At 43.7% G+C, this 14,468-nt stretch overlaps 1 protein-coding gene across 2 annotated transcripts in view; it reads left to right on the forward strand.

Moving 5' to 3' along the window:
- The window catches only part of ARHGAP40 (Rho GTPase activating protein 40), a 38,035-nt gene extending 33,954 nt beyond the window's left edge, over positions 1 to 4,081 (forward strand). The window contains exons 13-16 of one of the 2 annotated variants that reach the window (XM_027693946.1): positions 32 to 192; positions 1,271 to 1,326; positions 1,672 to 1,826; positions 2,078 to 4,081. In XM_027693946.1, coding sequence (XP_027549747.1) covers positions 32 to 192; positions 1,271 to 1,326; positions 1,672 to 1,778 — 324 coding nt within the window. In that variant the 3' untranslated portion in view covers positions 1,779 to 1,826; positions 2,078 to 4,081. Of the gene's footprint in view, positions 1 to 31; positions 193 to 1,270; positions 1,327 to 1,671 lie in introns of both variants that reach the window. The other variant, XM_027693947.1, reaches the window with a different exon arrangement.
- The last annotated feature ends 10,387 nt before the right edge of the window (positions 4,082 to 14,468 follow it).

Here is a 14,468-nt window from a genome sequence, read left to right on the forward strand (position 1 = left end):
TTTAAGCACTTTTTTTGTTTGTTTTGTTCAGCCTTCGAAGATGGTGAAAGTCCACGCATCACTCCTCCTGAAGGACTCACTGGAGGTGCATTTGAACAATGCAACCAGGGTTGCAGATGTCCTCAGGCAGTTTCAAAAGAACCTGTGCCAGAATGGCTGGAATATTGTTAACACTGTCAACCTCCTCAAGTGGTAAATTGCTTTTTCTCTGCTTTAAAAAAACAAACAACCAACCAACCAAAAACCCAAACAAACAAAATCCACAAAAACCGAACAAAACCACAAACAAACAAAAAAACCCCCAACTAAGTGGTTGCTGTTTTCTATCTTGTGGCTGAGGTGATGTGGCAACACAGTGAATCATGAGGAGACTGTTCTCTGCTTCTCTATTCTAAGCAGTGGAAATAGTGTGTTGGATGGGGAAGTCAAGTGTTAGTTCAGCTGAGTGATTCCATTCTGTGCTTAGGCTGTCAGGAGGTCAGTGATCCCATCCCCTCTGGGCTGCTGGACAGCAAGTGAACTCCAGAAACCTTGCTGGAAAAGTAGGTGGAGAAAGGAAGGAAAATTGGAATAACATTGACCCTGCAAAGCAAATCCTCTCTAACTCACCTGGAAAGACATCACCTGTGCAAATTACCTGCCTGGAGTAGTAATCTCAACATGAGTATGTTAATGTAGGGATTTCCTAAAATGAACTCTGCAATTCCCTCCTATGCTCCAGTGGTAAATTGCTGAAGTAACCCAAAAAATGAACAGAAGAGCTCCTGCCCCACTCTGTCACCATTCCTGCAGACTGTATTTAGTAGGTAATGCAGCAGTGCATCTCCTGACTGTGTCACACAAGGTGTCTAGACAAGGAGGATGGAGGGGAAGTTGGCTGATTACGAGTCAGCTGGTATCTCACTAACAGCTGCCAAAGTCTTCCTGCAAGTGAGCTTCTCTGGAGCAGTCCATCAGTTTTTGAGGAATGCTGACAGTGAACTTTGATATTTATGCCTGTTGTTTTCCAGCTGAAAAGTTAGTGTTTGTGTACAGTGTGCTGCTTGCTGCCAGTGAGGAATAGCTGCCTTGGTGGTTTTTTTTTTCCAGTATTGGGTGTCCTTCTCAATACCTGTTCAGGAGGATCAGCAAGGTCTCTGTACCATGGTCTGTAGCTTCCTTGGCCATTTCTGGCCTCAGAACCACAAACAATTCGTTTGCAATAAACAGTACTGAGCAACCTAACCTGTCTTTGCAAAGATTTAACTTCAGTGTGTTTTTCTTTCTGCAGTAACAACTCAACAGAGTGTACAAACTTACTTCTGTATGAAGTGGGAGGTAATATTGGTAAGTACAAAAGGCAACTGAAAATAAAGACTCTGTTACCCAATTTTTATGCTTAACTTGTTTTAGAAAGGAGTTAAACTTCTTTGGGCAAGCTGTGCTGGTGCTTCAGCACCCTCAGAGTGAAGAATTTCTTCTTAATGTCTAACATACATCTACCCTCTTTCATTTTGAAGCATTACTCCAGATTTGTGAAAACACTTCTGAATGGTGTAATATTGAAATTAGTGTTAACAAGTACTGATTTTTAGGTGGGGGGAAAACCAAACAAAACTCAAAACCTAGCAACTACAGAACTAAGGATATAAAAAAAATGTGGTTTTTTTTCTGAACGTTTTGTTTTAATAGGTGAACATTGCCTGGACCCAGACACTTACCTCTTGGACTTGTACCACATCAACCCCCATGCTGAGTGGATAATTAAGCAAAACCCATCTTATCCTCGGATGTTCTAAGGAAAAGATGAGAAAAAACAAAGCATTTGGTTGAAGTTTTTGGAATTTGTGGAAATGGAGACATTTCTGGTGTAGTCACAGACTGGACAATGCTTGTGACTTTGGAGGAAAAACAACTTTATTTACTGCTTCCATGGCAGCTGGCAGCAAGAGTACGTGAGCCTACCTGCTAACAGAGGTGTTGGAAACAAGCAGCAATTCCTATGTAGAAGAGTTTGCAGGGGGAATGACTGTTCTTAAACAAAATATCCCCCCAAAACAAGCCCTGAAAGCAAAGCAACAGTGATTGTGCAGCAAATATGGAATGTAAAAGAAGAAAGATCAACTTGAAGATTTTAGAAAACATCTGTCTATTCTGGATTTGCTCTTTTTTTGGTCGCATCCACCATTTGGAGGAGTGAGAGTCAAATTGCTGCAGTGGTATTAAGGGCATCCCCTTGGTAATGTCCATGATTGCCTGGTGCACATCACCAGAAGTTGAGACCATAGGTTTCACTAAGAGACACTGTTTTGTTCTTTGAAGAATGAAGAAGGGTGTTTGCAAAAAGGCCAGGTGGAATGTGATACCAACATCCTGTATTTAATGACTGCAGATAAATACATACACAACACAAGAACATAACTTTCCTTGCAAAAAATGGACAGCAACCTTTCAGATGTGCAGTGTGACAAGAGAGATGTGTGTCCCATACAGCTCTGCTGGTAATGCAAAACCAAATCTACGGGCTGCCATTGATGAGGGTAAAACATGCATTTATTTTGCTGGACAACCTGTATGTCAACAGATAACAGGAAATGTTCTGAAGTTAATTTGAGGTTAGTAATCTGACCTGGCCATGTAAACTGAACATCTTTGTGGAGGATTCTGTGTGAACATGTCTGTCCAAAACAGACCAAGCCTCCCCTGAGATGAGAAGTGGCTGAACTGAGAGGTCTGTGCCTGTGCCTGGTCACACAGTGGGTACTGAACTGACCCTTCATTGCTCCAGCTGCACGTTTCCATCCCTCACAGCACAATGTGGTCGCTGTGGGTGGAGAATGAGGGTAGAGCAAAACACTTGCACCTCACATCGCTGCTGCATCGTCATCATCCAACCCCAGCTCAAAGAGGACTCTACTCGTGGAGGAGGAGCACAGAAGAATTGTATTCCTTTGTGATGTTACTGAAATACCTTATGTGAGGGAACCCACTGTGCAGTTACAGGGGATGGAACATGCATTGTATCCAGAAATCCGTGTGTCTCTTTTTATGTACCGTTATTAAACACTGTTGGATATTTATTCCTGTGGCAGAGGCAAGGCTGTCCTGCAAGTGTATGCTCAAAGTATTTCATTTGCCAAATTCTAGCTGCACTAGTGACAATCTCCAGTATTATTTCTTTTGTTAAATGAATTGGTTTCCATTGCAATCTGAATTTTCCCCCCTCTCCTTTTTTTCCCCGAGGCTGATGTGTAGCTTTCCTTACTCTTTATCTCAAACTCCTAGTTTCTGTTGTAAGGGCACTTCACTCTGTGATTTTTCTGTCTGTGTGGTTAAATTCTTGTTGTGGTTAAGATCCTAGAAGAACAGGTGAGCCATAGTCCATATTCTTTCCAGCCTGTTATGAACAGTATGTGAGTGGTGGTGATATCTTAAAATTATGCATATATTAGAGAGTCTGTCTAGTATTTTTTGGTTGAGATGATGCAGATGCATTGACTGGTTGGACCATCTTCATAGCTGTCTTCTTAAGAAACGATAATATAAACTTGCAAAAAACCCACCTCCCAACCCTTACCGAGATCCCCGATGTCAAGAATTCTTGAGATGCCTCTTTTATAGGGTTTAAATTGTGCCTAAAAGAGCCTGATTCTTTTCCTTGAGGATGAGAAATTTGTGCCTTGAAAGATCAAGCTGCTTTAAAATGGGGCATTAAAAATCAATGGTACCTATTCACTCATCACTTGTAGAATTCTTTGTTGCAGTGATGGAGTTGGCAAAGAGCGAATGCCAGAAATGTGATAACCTGAGAAATACTCAACTCATAAAGGCATAGGTGTGAGCTCAAAGATCCTTTGCAGGCTAAATTGCACCCCTGCAAATCACATGATGCTGCATTTTTTTTCCACCCCTCAGATGCTGGTTTATTAAACATACTGTCATATTGAGGGGTCACTACATCACTGCTACTGTAAACTACAAATGATTGGGGTTTTTTGAACACCAAACAATGTGAATCAGTGCTGTGAAAACCAAGGTTGGTGGGAGATTCTTATGAGACAAATATTAGGTCTCAAATATGAAAGGAAATGTAAAAAAAAAATCAGCTCTTTTCAGATGATGGATGTGCTTTTTTTATTTTTCTGACCTCTCTTTGTATCAAAAAGTAAATGCAAATTTTTTGGTCACTCATGTGCAACCCACTTTTGAATGCTGGCTTTTAATAACGTTTTTTACAAATTTTTAATTCTGTATTTAAATTCCATTTTATTCAGTGAAACAATAAAAATACAGTGAAATCTCTTGGCTCCAGTTTCATTAGTGGCTGAGAATAAGTTACTATATCTATGAAAGCCAGCAGGACTTGCCTTGGGCCTGAAGAGAGATGTACCTGGGGTCTAAGTGAGCTGGGCAAGAGTTTTGTATTAGAGCTTCAGGAGAAGTTCCTCTTTGGATGATCCTGAGGGATTGCTGCGAAAGAATGATCCAGGAGGAGAAAGAGGAGGATGGTGATGGGTATAAAAAGTCCAGAGAAAGGTTGATGGGAGCTGAAGGTGAGCACCAAGGATTAATGACTTCTGAGCTGCTGTTAAAGATTTAAGCCTGAGGAAGGATGAGAAGTCCCTTTCCCACTCCCTCAGTCCTTCTCAGCTGAGCTGTGCTCAGTGACAGGGGTGCTGGACTAGCCAAATTGGCCAGGAATAATAGGAATCCAGTCTGAATATTTTGTTGAACACTAATACTTTAGTGTTCAATAGTCAGTGATAAAATGTGGCATAAATCCACAGTAATTTGTTTAAAAACAGTAACAGCAGCAGCCTGTCCAGTAGTGCTGCTGGAAAACCAGGAATCACTATCCTACCCAGAAACAAAAGGGAAAGAGGATCCAAGTGGCTTTAGAAAGCTTCCACAGCAATTATCTGAGGAAAACACCAGCTTATCAAACTCATTTCACCCATTCATCTTCAGCAGTATCAAAGTGCTGATCTCTCCTATCCCCAAGGGCTTTTGTGATTGATCATTACACAGCTCTCCCTTGCTCACAATAAAAGCCCAGTATTTATTCTGCAGACAACTTGAATGCAACTTTATGCTGTGCTGAGATAACAGGATAGAATATAAAAGGATCTTGCAAATGCTGTTTAAACATAGTTGTGGATTAAGTGGAACTCAAATACCACACGTTAATTAAAAGAAAAAGGTAATTTGCATCAGGAAAAGGTATTTGCAGAAATCCAGGGTCTTCACAGGAACAAGTGAAGCTTCAGCTCCTGGAGGGAAATGCCACAGGAAAACAACTAAATGCACTTCCTGGAGCAAAGTAAGTGACAGCAAGTATTGTTGTAAATAAAATACAACTGCATTTCATTAAATCTATTTCTTTATCCTTGTGCACTCTCCAGTGCTGAGAACAAGATAAATGACATCTGTTGTTTTGCATGCTGAGAGAATAAAACTTTAAAGTTCTCTCCAAATGCTGGTTGGTCTTGATTGCACATGGGGACTGCATATATGTCTTCAGCTTCAGGGGAAAATGGAGGTCACAGTTCAATATTTTAAGTTACTTTAAAAGAAAATGTGCAGCTGCACTGACTTACCATCTGGGAAATGGCCAGGGCAGGATCAGCCCCCACAGTCACCCCCAGCCTCCTCTACTACACCCAATCTCAGCTTTTATGGTTTTTTTTTCATTGCTTGTGGTGACAAACACCCTTGGTTGTCCCTCCCCATTCTTCACTGTCCTGGGGAAGGTAGGGGACCTCACCTGCCAAGGTCCTTTTCCCCAGCACCTGGACCTGGCAGGATCAACTGAGCTCAAGGTATTGAAACCTTTCCTTCCACACTGTTATCTAGTTCTGTCCAAGGATTGGCCCAAAGAATGTGGGTGGAGGAAGGAATTCCTTTTCTCTTTAGTCCTTCAAGTGGTGTGGTTTTCATCTCTCTGACCCTCTTGCCTGTCTGTACTTTTCTGGCTGGTGAAGTTGCAGGAGTAATTGCCCAGGGGATAAAGGTGAAAAAGATCGAGAAGCCAAACAGAAATGGAGGGTGTGGGTGTACCTGTGTGGGTCGCTTGTAATTTTGTTTATTGTTTTGCAGGATTTGGAAGAGATACAGATGCACATGAGCTCAGATGTTCTCTCCTTGCTCACCTCAAACCTTGCTCTTGGCAGGCTGCAGTAGAAACTTGCTTCAGAGATTCCCCGTTCTGTGCAGGATGATGACCAAAGCTGGTTTCCTTTGCCCTCAGCTTTTGCCAGCCTGCCCTTTCTGTGACAGGAGGGTGAGGTGAGCCTTCAGTAATGAACACATTTCAAATTAGGCCGTGTGTGTGGATGGATGATTCAAGCTGAGCATGGACTGCTTGCGATTTGTGTTCAAACTGAATCTTTTGAGCCTTACTTAGAGTCTTAAAAGTCTGAGGAGTGTGATTATACATAACTCACTGGTCTTACTTCCTACCTCAGCTTTTTGTATGTGCCCAGTCAGTGCAGGAAGAGAAAGTCACTCTCATTTGCACTGGTGACTCTAGTTAAGCCTTCTCTGGACACAAGAGCAGTCACAAAGTGGAATAATTGCTTTATTTATAACAAACTGGCAGAGCTGTCTCAGAGTTTCAAGAGATACAATTAAAGATTTTTACATTGTTTTCTTCAAAAGGAGAAATAGACCTTGGGGTTCCCTAATAGCCCTCCTGATTCTGAGCCATGCTCTCAGAGCGTGTTGTTGTGGGTTGCATTTATGAGCCACTTATTATCCCTAATTACTGAGCAGGAGGTAGGTCTCTCTGTAATAGGCGAAGTTGTGACTTGATGAACACTCAGCTGTCTCTATTTAAGATAAAATTACTGTAATTAACAAATCGATCAACCTTACTTTCACTTTGCCTGACTGGGACAGAGCAAATGGGCTAAATGAGGCCTGTTTAGCACAAAGGTAGAGAAAGGGGTTTGCAGATCTCAGGGTACGGAGGCTTAAAGCTTTTTTGTCACATGCTGCTTGTAATGGTAATGTCGCATAATTGTCTCTTGTTAGATAATTTTGTCTCCAGCAAAAAGCACCCATGCTGGGCTTTCTTCAGCTCAGCCCAGCGAGTCAGAGTCCTGGCAGGCGAGCAACCAGGTGGGTTGATTTGCTATAATCTACACCTTGAGCAGGGCTGGGTTGGATTCTCTGGGTGGTGCCCTCCCTTGTGACTCTTACTGAGTTGATTGCAGAATGTATGTCTTTGAGAGCAAGATTAATCCCTCAGGTTGTCTGTTGCCTGCCCTGACTGCCCCAATGCTGCTCTTCATGCCGCCTCGCTGTCCAAGGGCATCTGTGCTTTTAGCCTCAGCCAATCCTTCCGCCTTGCTGGTGTGGGAAAAACTTGTCCCCAGCTCTTCTTCCAGGTAATTGGAGCCACCTGCTGTCTAGAAAACATTCAGCTACAGGAACTCATTCCTTTTGGAGCTTCTGTACCTGTGTGGGTTGCTTGTCATTTTGTTTATTGTTGCCTGTTATTTTGTCTGTGCGCTCTGGCAAGCTCACAGTGCCTGTGTAGTCAGCCTGTCTTTTCTGTCTGGTCACACCAAGACTGTGTCACATTCACACATGTATTTAAGGTGATCCCATTAAGTAGATGAGATATCAGCGGGCCAAGGAAATGCTCCCTGTTTCACTCTGTTCAGCCCTTCTGTGAAATGAACTGGTAAAGGGTAGATCTGCTACAGCTGGGAAAGGGTCTGGAGCATAAGTCTGAAGAGGAGTGGCTGAGGTTGCTGTAGGGCTCAGCCTAGAGAAAAGGAGACTCAGGGGGGACTAACTCTCTACAATTCCAGAAAAGGAGGGTGGAGCCAGGTGGGGGTCGGGCTCTTCTCCCAGGTAACAAGTGACAAAACGAGAGGAAATAGCCTCGAGTTGTGCCAGGGGAATTTTAAATTAGAGATTGGGGAAAAATTCTTTGCTGAAAGTATGGTCAGGCGTTGGAATGGGCTGCCCAGGGAAGTGGTGGAATCGTCATCCCTGGAAGCATTCAAAAGGTGTATGGATGTGGCACTGCAAAATGGGACTGCTTCAGCCTCAGCTGGTTGCTCCTTCAGGAGGATGAAGATGTCTGTGGTGGAAGCTGGTTCTCCTTGCCAGCAATGGTTCTTGCTACACCAACTCATCTAGCAGAAGGAGGGTTTTGCTTACACATACTGTGTAAGAAGATCACAGTCAAATTTATTCCAACATATTGGTAAAAAAAGGTGTTGCATATGCTAGGGGAGGTTTATCTTCGCTATATCCAAACCCATGAGCAGCAGCTCCAGTGTGATAAGGCCTTAGGGCAGAGGGATAAATTGAAACTGGAGAATGTCTGGCTTGATCTGTGATGCTGATGGCTCAGTGTTTCAGAGGGATTCATCATTGCCACCTTATGCCATGGCAGGTGTGGCTGCCCTCCGTTTTGGAGGCTGGTTATGTCTGTTGGGTGTTTGGCTGCTCTTATCCCCTGCTGCCCATCACTCTCTATTGGGCATCTCCTCCATCCAGCTCCGGAGAGTGCCTGGCTGGGAGGGACAGTGAGTCCCTGCTGTAACTGTCACATACATGCAAGGAAAACCCGTGTTGAGCCGTCAAAGGCAGAGCCAAAAGCATTTGAAAGCTTCATTAGCCGGGCTTTGTTCTGACGGAGTAGTCAGGCGAGGAAATAATGCCGGGAGTGTTATCAGCCATGTGCAGGAGGCGGTTGCGTAGCAACCCCGATTGAGGGACGGTGCTGCTTCTCTGCCGGAAAGAGAAATACTCATTTTCTTCAATTTAGAGGCATTTTAAACAGAAATTCATTACTGATGAACGACTTGCTCAGGTTTTACATGTCTTAGAGAGATGGCAAGCGGTGCTGGCCTTGTTTTAGCGTTGTGGGGGTGCAAACTCATAAGGCAAATGGAGCTGAGACAATCTAGGTTTTGTTTGTGGTTTCAGCTGCTGTTTTCCATCCCTTTGTCTTGCTGGGGCTCTAAATGGGATGAGGACTGGAAATTTCATTGTTCTTATAAGACCTGATGTAAAAGCATCTCCAGGGAGCCCTCCCTTGGTACCATGTTGGTTATTACAGTTGAGGAGGGTGACCATTGTCCCTCTTTCCTCCAAGCCCTGTTTAGAGAGTGAAGTGCAGAAGGTGGTTGGTTCTGCTGCTGCATTGCCATGTCAGGCTGGAGAACTGGTCAGGCTTCAGACCCCCTTCAAACCTGCAATACCTGTGAGGCTGTTGAGGAGCACTGGATGTATGGATAGGAAATAGATGGATCAGTCTGCTTTTTATCTGGAGTCTGAGATGTTGAGATTGAGGCAAACAGAGGCTGCCCAGGCCTGTTTTGAAGGGAACCATGATTACATGGCACAAGTAAGAAACGAGTTCCAGCGCTGAGGAGTGGGATTATCAAGTGTGCAGGTAGGACAGAGCATTCTGTGGTCTCCCTGTCCTGCTGCAGCTCTGGCTGTTTCACACACAGAAGGACCACAAAGAGCTTTTTCAAACTTCAGCTTTGGTGTATATTGTATAGTAAGAGCAATAGGGTAGAAGTAATCTGCCCTGAAAGAGGAACTGGGATGCTGACACATGAGGGCATCCCTAAATGTATCTGTGTGGATTTGGTGACTAGCTACAGGGAGGCACATTCTCCATGTGCCATTTATCTGGATAATGTATCTGACTTTCCAAAATAAGTTGCTCCTACCCTTGTACACTCTTCTGAGTGCCTAGGATAGTGCTAGTACACACAGGGCAGGGCCCAGTGCTACCAAGGGAAGATATTAATAGAGAATTAGTACCTACAACACTTTGATTGTGCTTCTATGGCTCTGTACACTAAAGTGGAAATCACCGGTTAATTCTTTGTTCACCTGTTAATATCTGTATTGCCAGGATCCATGGTGGAGGAGAGCTGAAATGAACATCTTCTATGTGGCCTCACCTATTGAGAATGTGGAGGCACTTTCTATCACTAATCAGCTTATGCATCAAGTGACAGCAAGTACAGAGAATATTATTTGTGCATTGAAAACTCCTTTCTCTGTTCTGTCCTCTGACTTCAGCCTTTCAATATTGAACAATAATACATCTTTCCTTCTTATTAGCAATTCAGTTTTCAGACTACTAACTTGGATTCTCAGTGTATTAAACACTTTAGGAAAAAAACATGAGGGCTCAGGATGTTTATGAAAAGCAATTTCCTCAATGCCAGGCAGTTTAATAACTCCATGGCCATGGCATTCATTTATTTTAAACTATGTTTCCAAACTGTGACGGGTCAATAATAAATAAGGCAGGGTGGCAGATTTTGTGTAAAAAGGAGCTCATCTCAGAGGAAAGGACACAGGTGTGTTCAGTCAGGGGCACAGGGAATAGAGTAGCTCCTAGATCCACTAAATTAAAGGCTCATTTGAAAAATGAATCTTCAGTAGTCAATGTTTCCCTGCTGAACTATTGGCAGCAAGTGAAAATTTGGAGATATGTATGGCAAAAGGTTGAAATTTCTGCTCCTCTCTCATCCAAACAGTTTTCTTGTAACAGTAAAATTTTTCTTCTACATCTCAGTCTGGATTTTTCCTTTAATCAAGTTCATGGTGGAAAGAGACATGTAGCCCTAGGCAGGCTTTTGCACCTGAGACCTCAGATCTACTGAAGCAGTAAATATAAACATTATAGAGTGTTTCAAAGGACTTGTTAAAAACATTGGAAATCAGTACCTTGTAGGAAACAAAGTAAGTTAATAGTATTTGTTGAAAATACCTTTTACAAACCACATGGGACACTGGGCAGGTCAACTGGAATGTGTAACAACATTCACCCACCTCCTGTTTCCCTCTGTGGATATTCAGGCAGAGATTTTGGTGAGTTCAAGTTTCATTATCTCCATTTGAAACATGGAAAATGCTGAAGAACCAAGCTGAGTTGCTCTGCTTTGTGTCTTGCTCTGCTGGGCTCTCCAGCTCAGGAAGGGCTTTTCTTCTGCATTCCCCACATTCAGGGCAGCAGATTTAAAATGTAAATAAGCTTGAAAAAAGTGGAATAGCCAGTTTGTTGTTAATATACAGGGACTGGGACATTGGCTTCTGTTGGTCAAAGTTCCTCTCAAATTACTCCTAGTAGAAAGACATCCCCTTTTCTCTGTGATGGATTTTCTCTTGATAATCAACATACTGAGCTTGATTAAAGTGTTATCTAACTCGACAGACATATCTGTTGGATAACTTCTGTGAGTAATTGAGCAGGTAGGTTGTCCCTGCCATTCCCACCCAGCTGGAGGTTGGGCTGTGGCTAGTCAGGGAGCTGAGCTGCCTCTGCTTTTATTTTGATTAAACAGCACATTTATAAATCAGGTGCCCAGCATGAATGTTTATGTAAGAGTCCTAACTTTTTCCATAGTATTCCTGAGTGTGCACTTATTAGAAGTTCACACTGTGAACCCCTAGGAATTAATGAAATGTTTTATGTATCTGGGTACTTTAAATAAATCTCACAAGTGCAGGCTGCAGGACCTGGGTAGATTAACTGTTTCTGAACAGGCTTCCCACACTGACCTTCCCCTTCTCCAGCTTGTCAGGAAGAGCTGACCAAAATCTTGGGTCTTTTGACTGTTGGTGAACTTACCTGCAGAGTTTCTTTGAGGCAGGGGCTTCAGTGGTGGTTGGGGTGATGCTGGAGCTGTGGGTGACATTGTCTCCAGAGCTTTGTGGATAAGCTGTAGTGGGCTGATTTTGGCTGGATGCCAGGTGCCCACCAAAGCCACTCCATCACTCCCCTCCTCAAGTGGACAGGGGAGAAAAAGCATGGTGAAAGGCTCATGGATTGAGGTAAGAGCAGGGAGAGATCATTCACCAGTTACAGTTGAGGGCAAAACAGGCTTTACTCAGGGAAATCAGTTTAATTCATTACCAATGAAGTTACAATAGGGTAATGAGAGATACAAACAAATCCTAAAAATACCTTCCCCTAACCTCTCCCTTCTTCCCAGGCTCAACTCCACTCCCAAATTCTCTCCCTCCTCCCCCCAGTGGTACAGGAAATGTGGTCAGTTGAAAACACAGTGTCTCTGCTGCTCCTTCCTCTTCAGGGGGAGGACTCCTCACACTCCTCCCCTGCTCCAGTACAGCGTTCCTCCCACGAGAGACAGTCCTCCACAAATTTGTCCAAGATGGGGTCTTCCCCTGGGCTGCAGTTCTTCACGAACTGCTCCAGTGTGGGGTCCTTCCATGGGGTGCAGTCCTTCAGGAACAGGCTGCTCCAGCGTGGGTCCCCTGTGGGGTCACGAGTCCTGCCAGCAAACCTGCTCCTGCATGAGCTCCTCTCTCCATGGGGCCACAGATCTTGCCAGGAGCCTTCTCCAGCACGGAGCGCTCTCTCAGTGCTGCAGCATTTTGGTAAGGCTGCTTCTGAGACCAAGATGTGCATCTTTAAAGAAACAAACCCCAACTCCTGACCTTCTAAGAAAGGTCAGGCATAAAAATATCTTCACCCCTGCCTTTTTCCTCCGCCATGTCCTGAAGTCCGTGATCTCTCTGACCCAATGAATCAGGACTCTGGGCAAGTATCCCTACCCTGAGAGTGCTGCAGCTGGCAGGGTAATGAGACAGAAATGTAATAGATCCTGAGCTCACATCCTCTCCACTGCTCCTGCTCGTTGCCCACACACCGCTTTGGCCATGGGCACGAGCACGTGTGAACACCTGCAGCAGGATGCAGATGCAACACATGGGGACACAGATCCCTTCTCTGGTGGTTGAAGGATTTTATTTTTTAAAGTTATCATAATAAATGTGCTTACACTGGCAAGGATTAAGTGGGTAGAATTCTGCAAGGATGTCTCTGCTCTCAAAGCCATTTCTGAGTCATCCCTTGATGGATTTGGCTGCAGGGGCACTGACTGAGTCCCCAGCACTTCCCAGAGTGCATCACAGTGCGGAGGAGGGATGCCCACTGCTACATCGGGTGACTGGAGTGTGCATTGCTGCCTGCTGCTTGGCTTCTGTTTTTATTCCTTTGATTTAAAGCCATTCTGCCAGGGTGTGGGATTCATTTTGCTTATATATGCTACTTACAGCATTGTAGAGAGCAAGAATTATCACCTAAATTGTTAGCAGTATTTCCAGGCAAAGCCTTTGATTGTGGTTGCTTATATCTGTCTTGTCTGTTCATGTTTTGGCTCACAGAGGCTTTGCTTTCTGTCTAGATTTGGAATTATATGATTTCTTTGATTTCTCCCTCCCAAATATCCTGTCTGCTGCATACTGAAGGCTGAGGAAAACTTCTGACTGAAAAGTAGAGTCCTACCTGATTCAAGGCTTCCCTGCCTTAATCTCTGGTCAGTGTATGTAAAATGATAGAGGAAGGAGATAATCTGCCAGTTTTAACAGTGTTCAGCCCTGGTGGTGGTGTCCCAGCTGTTTCCAATCTTCACCTTGCTAGATAACCCATTTCCCTGATGATAATCTTTTGACAGCTTTTAATCTCCCAGTGCAGATGTGACAAAATAGTTTCATAATCCACTCGCGTGCATCAGGCTGCTCACTTCTATTTTGGGAGATCCGGGGCTGACTAATGCACAGCTCTGGCCCATGGTATGTGACACCACCATGCCAAAGGCTGACACGTTACAGAAAATGTTTCCAGAAAGGGGGTAAGTGCGGTGATTTTCCAGTATAAGTTGGAAACTTGAGCAAAAAAATCAAAAAACCCATGGAGAGAACCCTGAATGACTCACAGGAGTAGAGGTAACTGAGCTTGTGTAGTACCAGGGGCAGAGCAGAGGGTGACATTCCTTGTACTGTCCATCTGCAGCCTGACCCTTCTTCAGTAGTGTTAGAGGGATCTACAGGCTTCAAGCCAAAAATAGGGAATGGTGACTCAGTCCTGCTCTAAAGGAGTGTAGAGCAGCAGGCAATAGTGTGTTTCCCCATCACAAGGGATGCCAGTTACTCCAGAAACCCCCAGAAACGTCTCTATGAGTCATTGGTGGGAGGCAAAGGTAGAGGGATGATGGGGAACAATTTGAGCAACATGTCGTCTGAGCTGTGCTTTGCTTTGGAACTTTTGGAGAAGGGATAAAGCCTCAAAGTTTAACACAGCTGCATCAAGAGGAATCGGGGAAAAAATTTGATTCTGTGTTTGAATATTTCATCACAACTTGCACATGTGGTCATTTGACTCTGCATGTGTATCTATTTCCACCAACAACATGCTGATTTGATCTTGTAAAAGCTGAGTGAAAGGATGGTCAAACACTTGTTCCTGAATAAGCAAGTGTGTTTAATTAAAAAACAATTAAAATTTCAATAAGGCTCAACATGTAGACATAATAAACACAAAATGTAGTTGAAATATAATCAAATCTTGATCAAGCAAGGAATTTATTTTTGAGAGGTGGCAGTGAGCTCTATGGGTGAAAAATGGCAAAAAACCTTGTTCTCTTGAGATCATATTTGATTAAATCAGAAAGTTAGTAGAAAGAAAAAGCAATTTCCAA

The sequence above is a fragment of the Neopelma chrysocephalum genome, unplaced genomic scaffold, assembly GCF_003984885.1.
Source record: "Neopelma chrysocephalum unplaced genomic scaffold, ASM398488v2 Primary Assembly neopelma1_94, whole genome shotgun sequence".
NCBI classification, from domain to species: domain Eukaryota; kingdom Metazoa; phylum Chordata; class Aves; order Passeriformes; family Pipridae; genus Neopelma; species Neopelma chrysocephalum.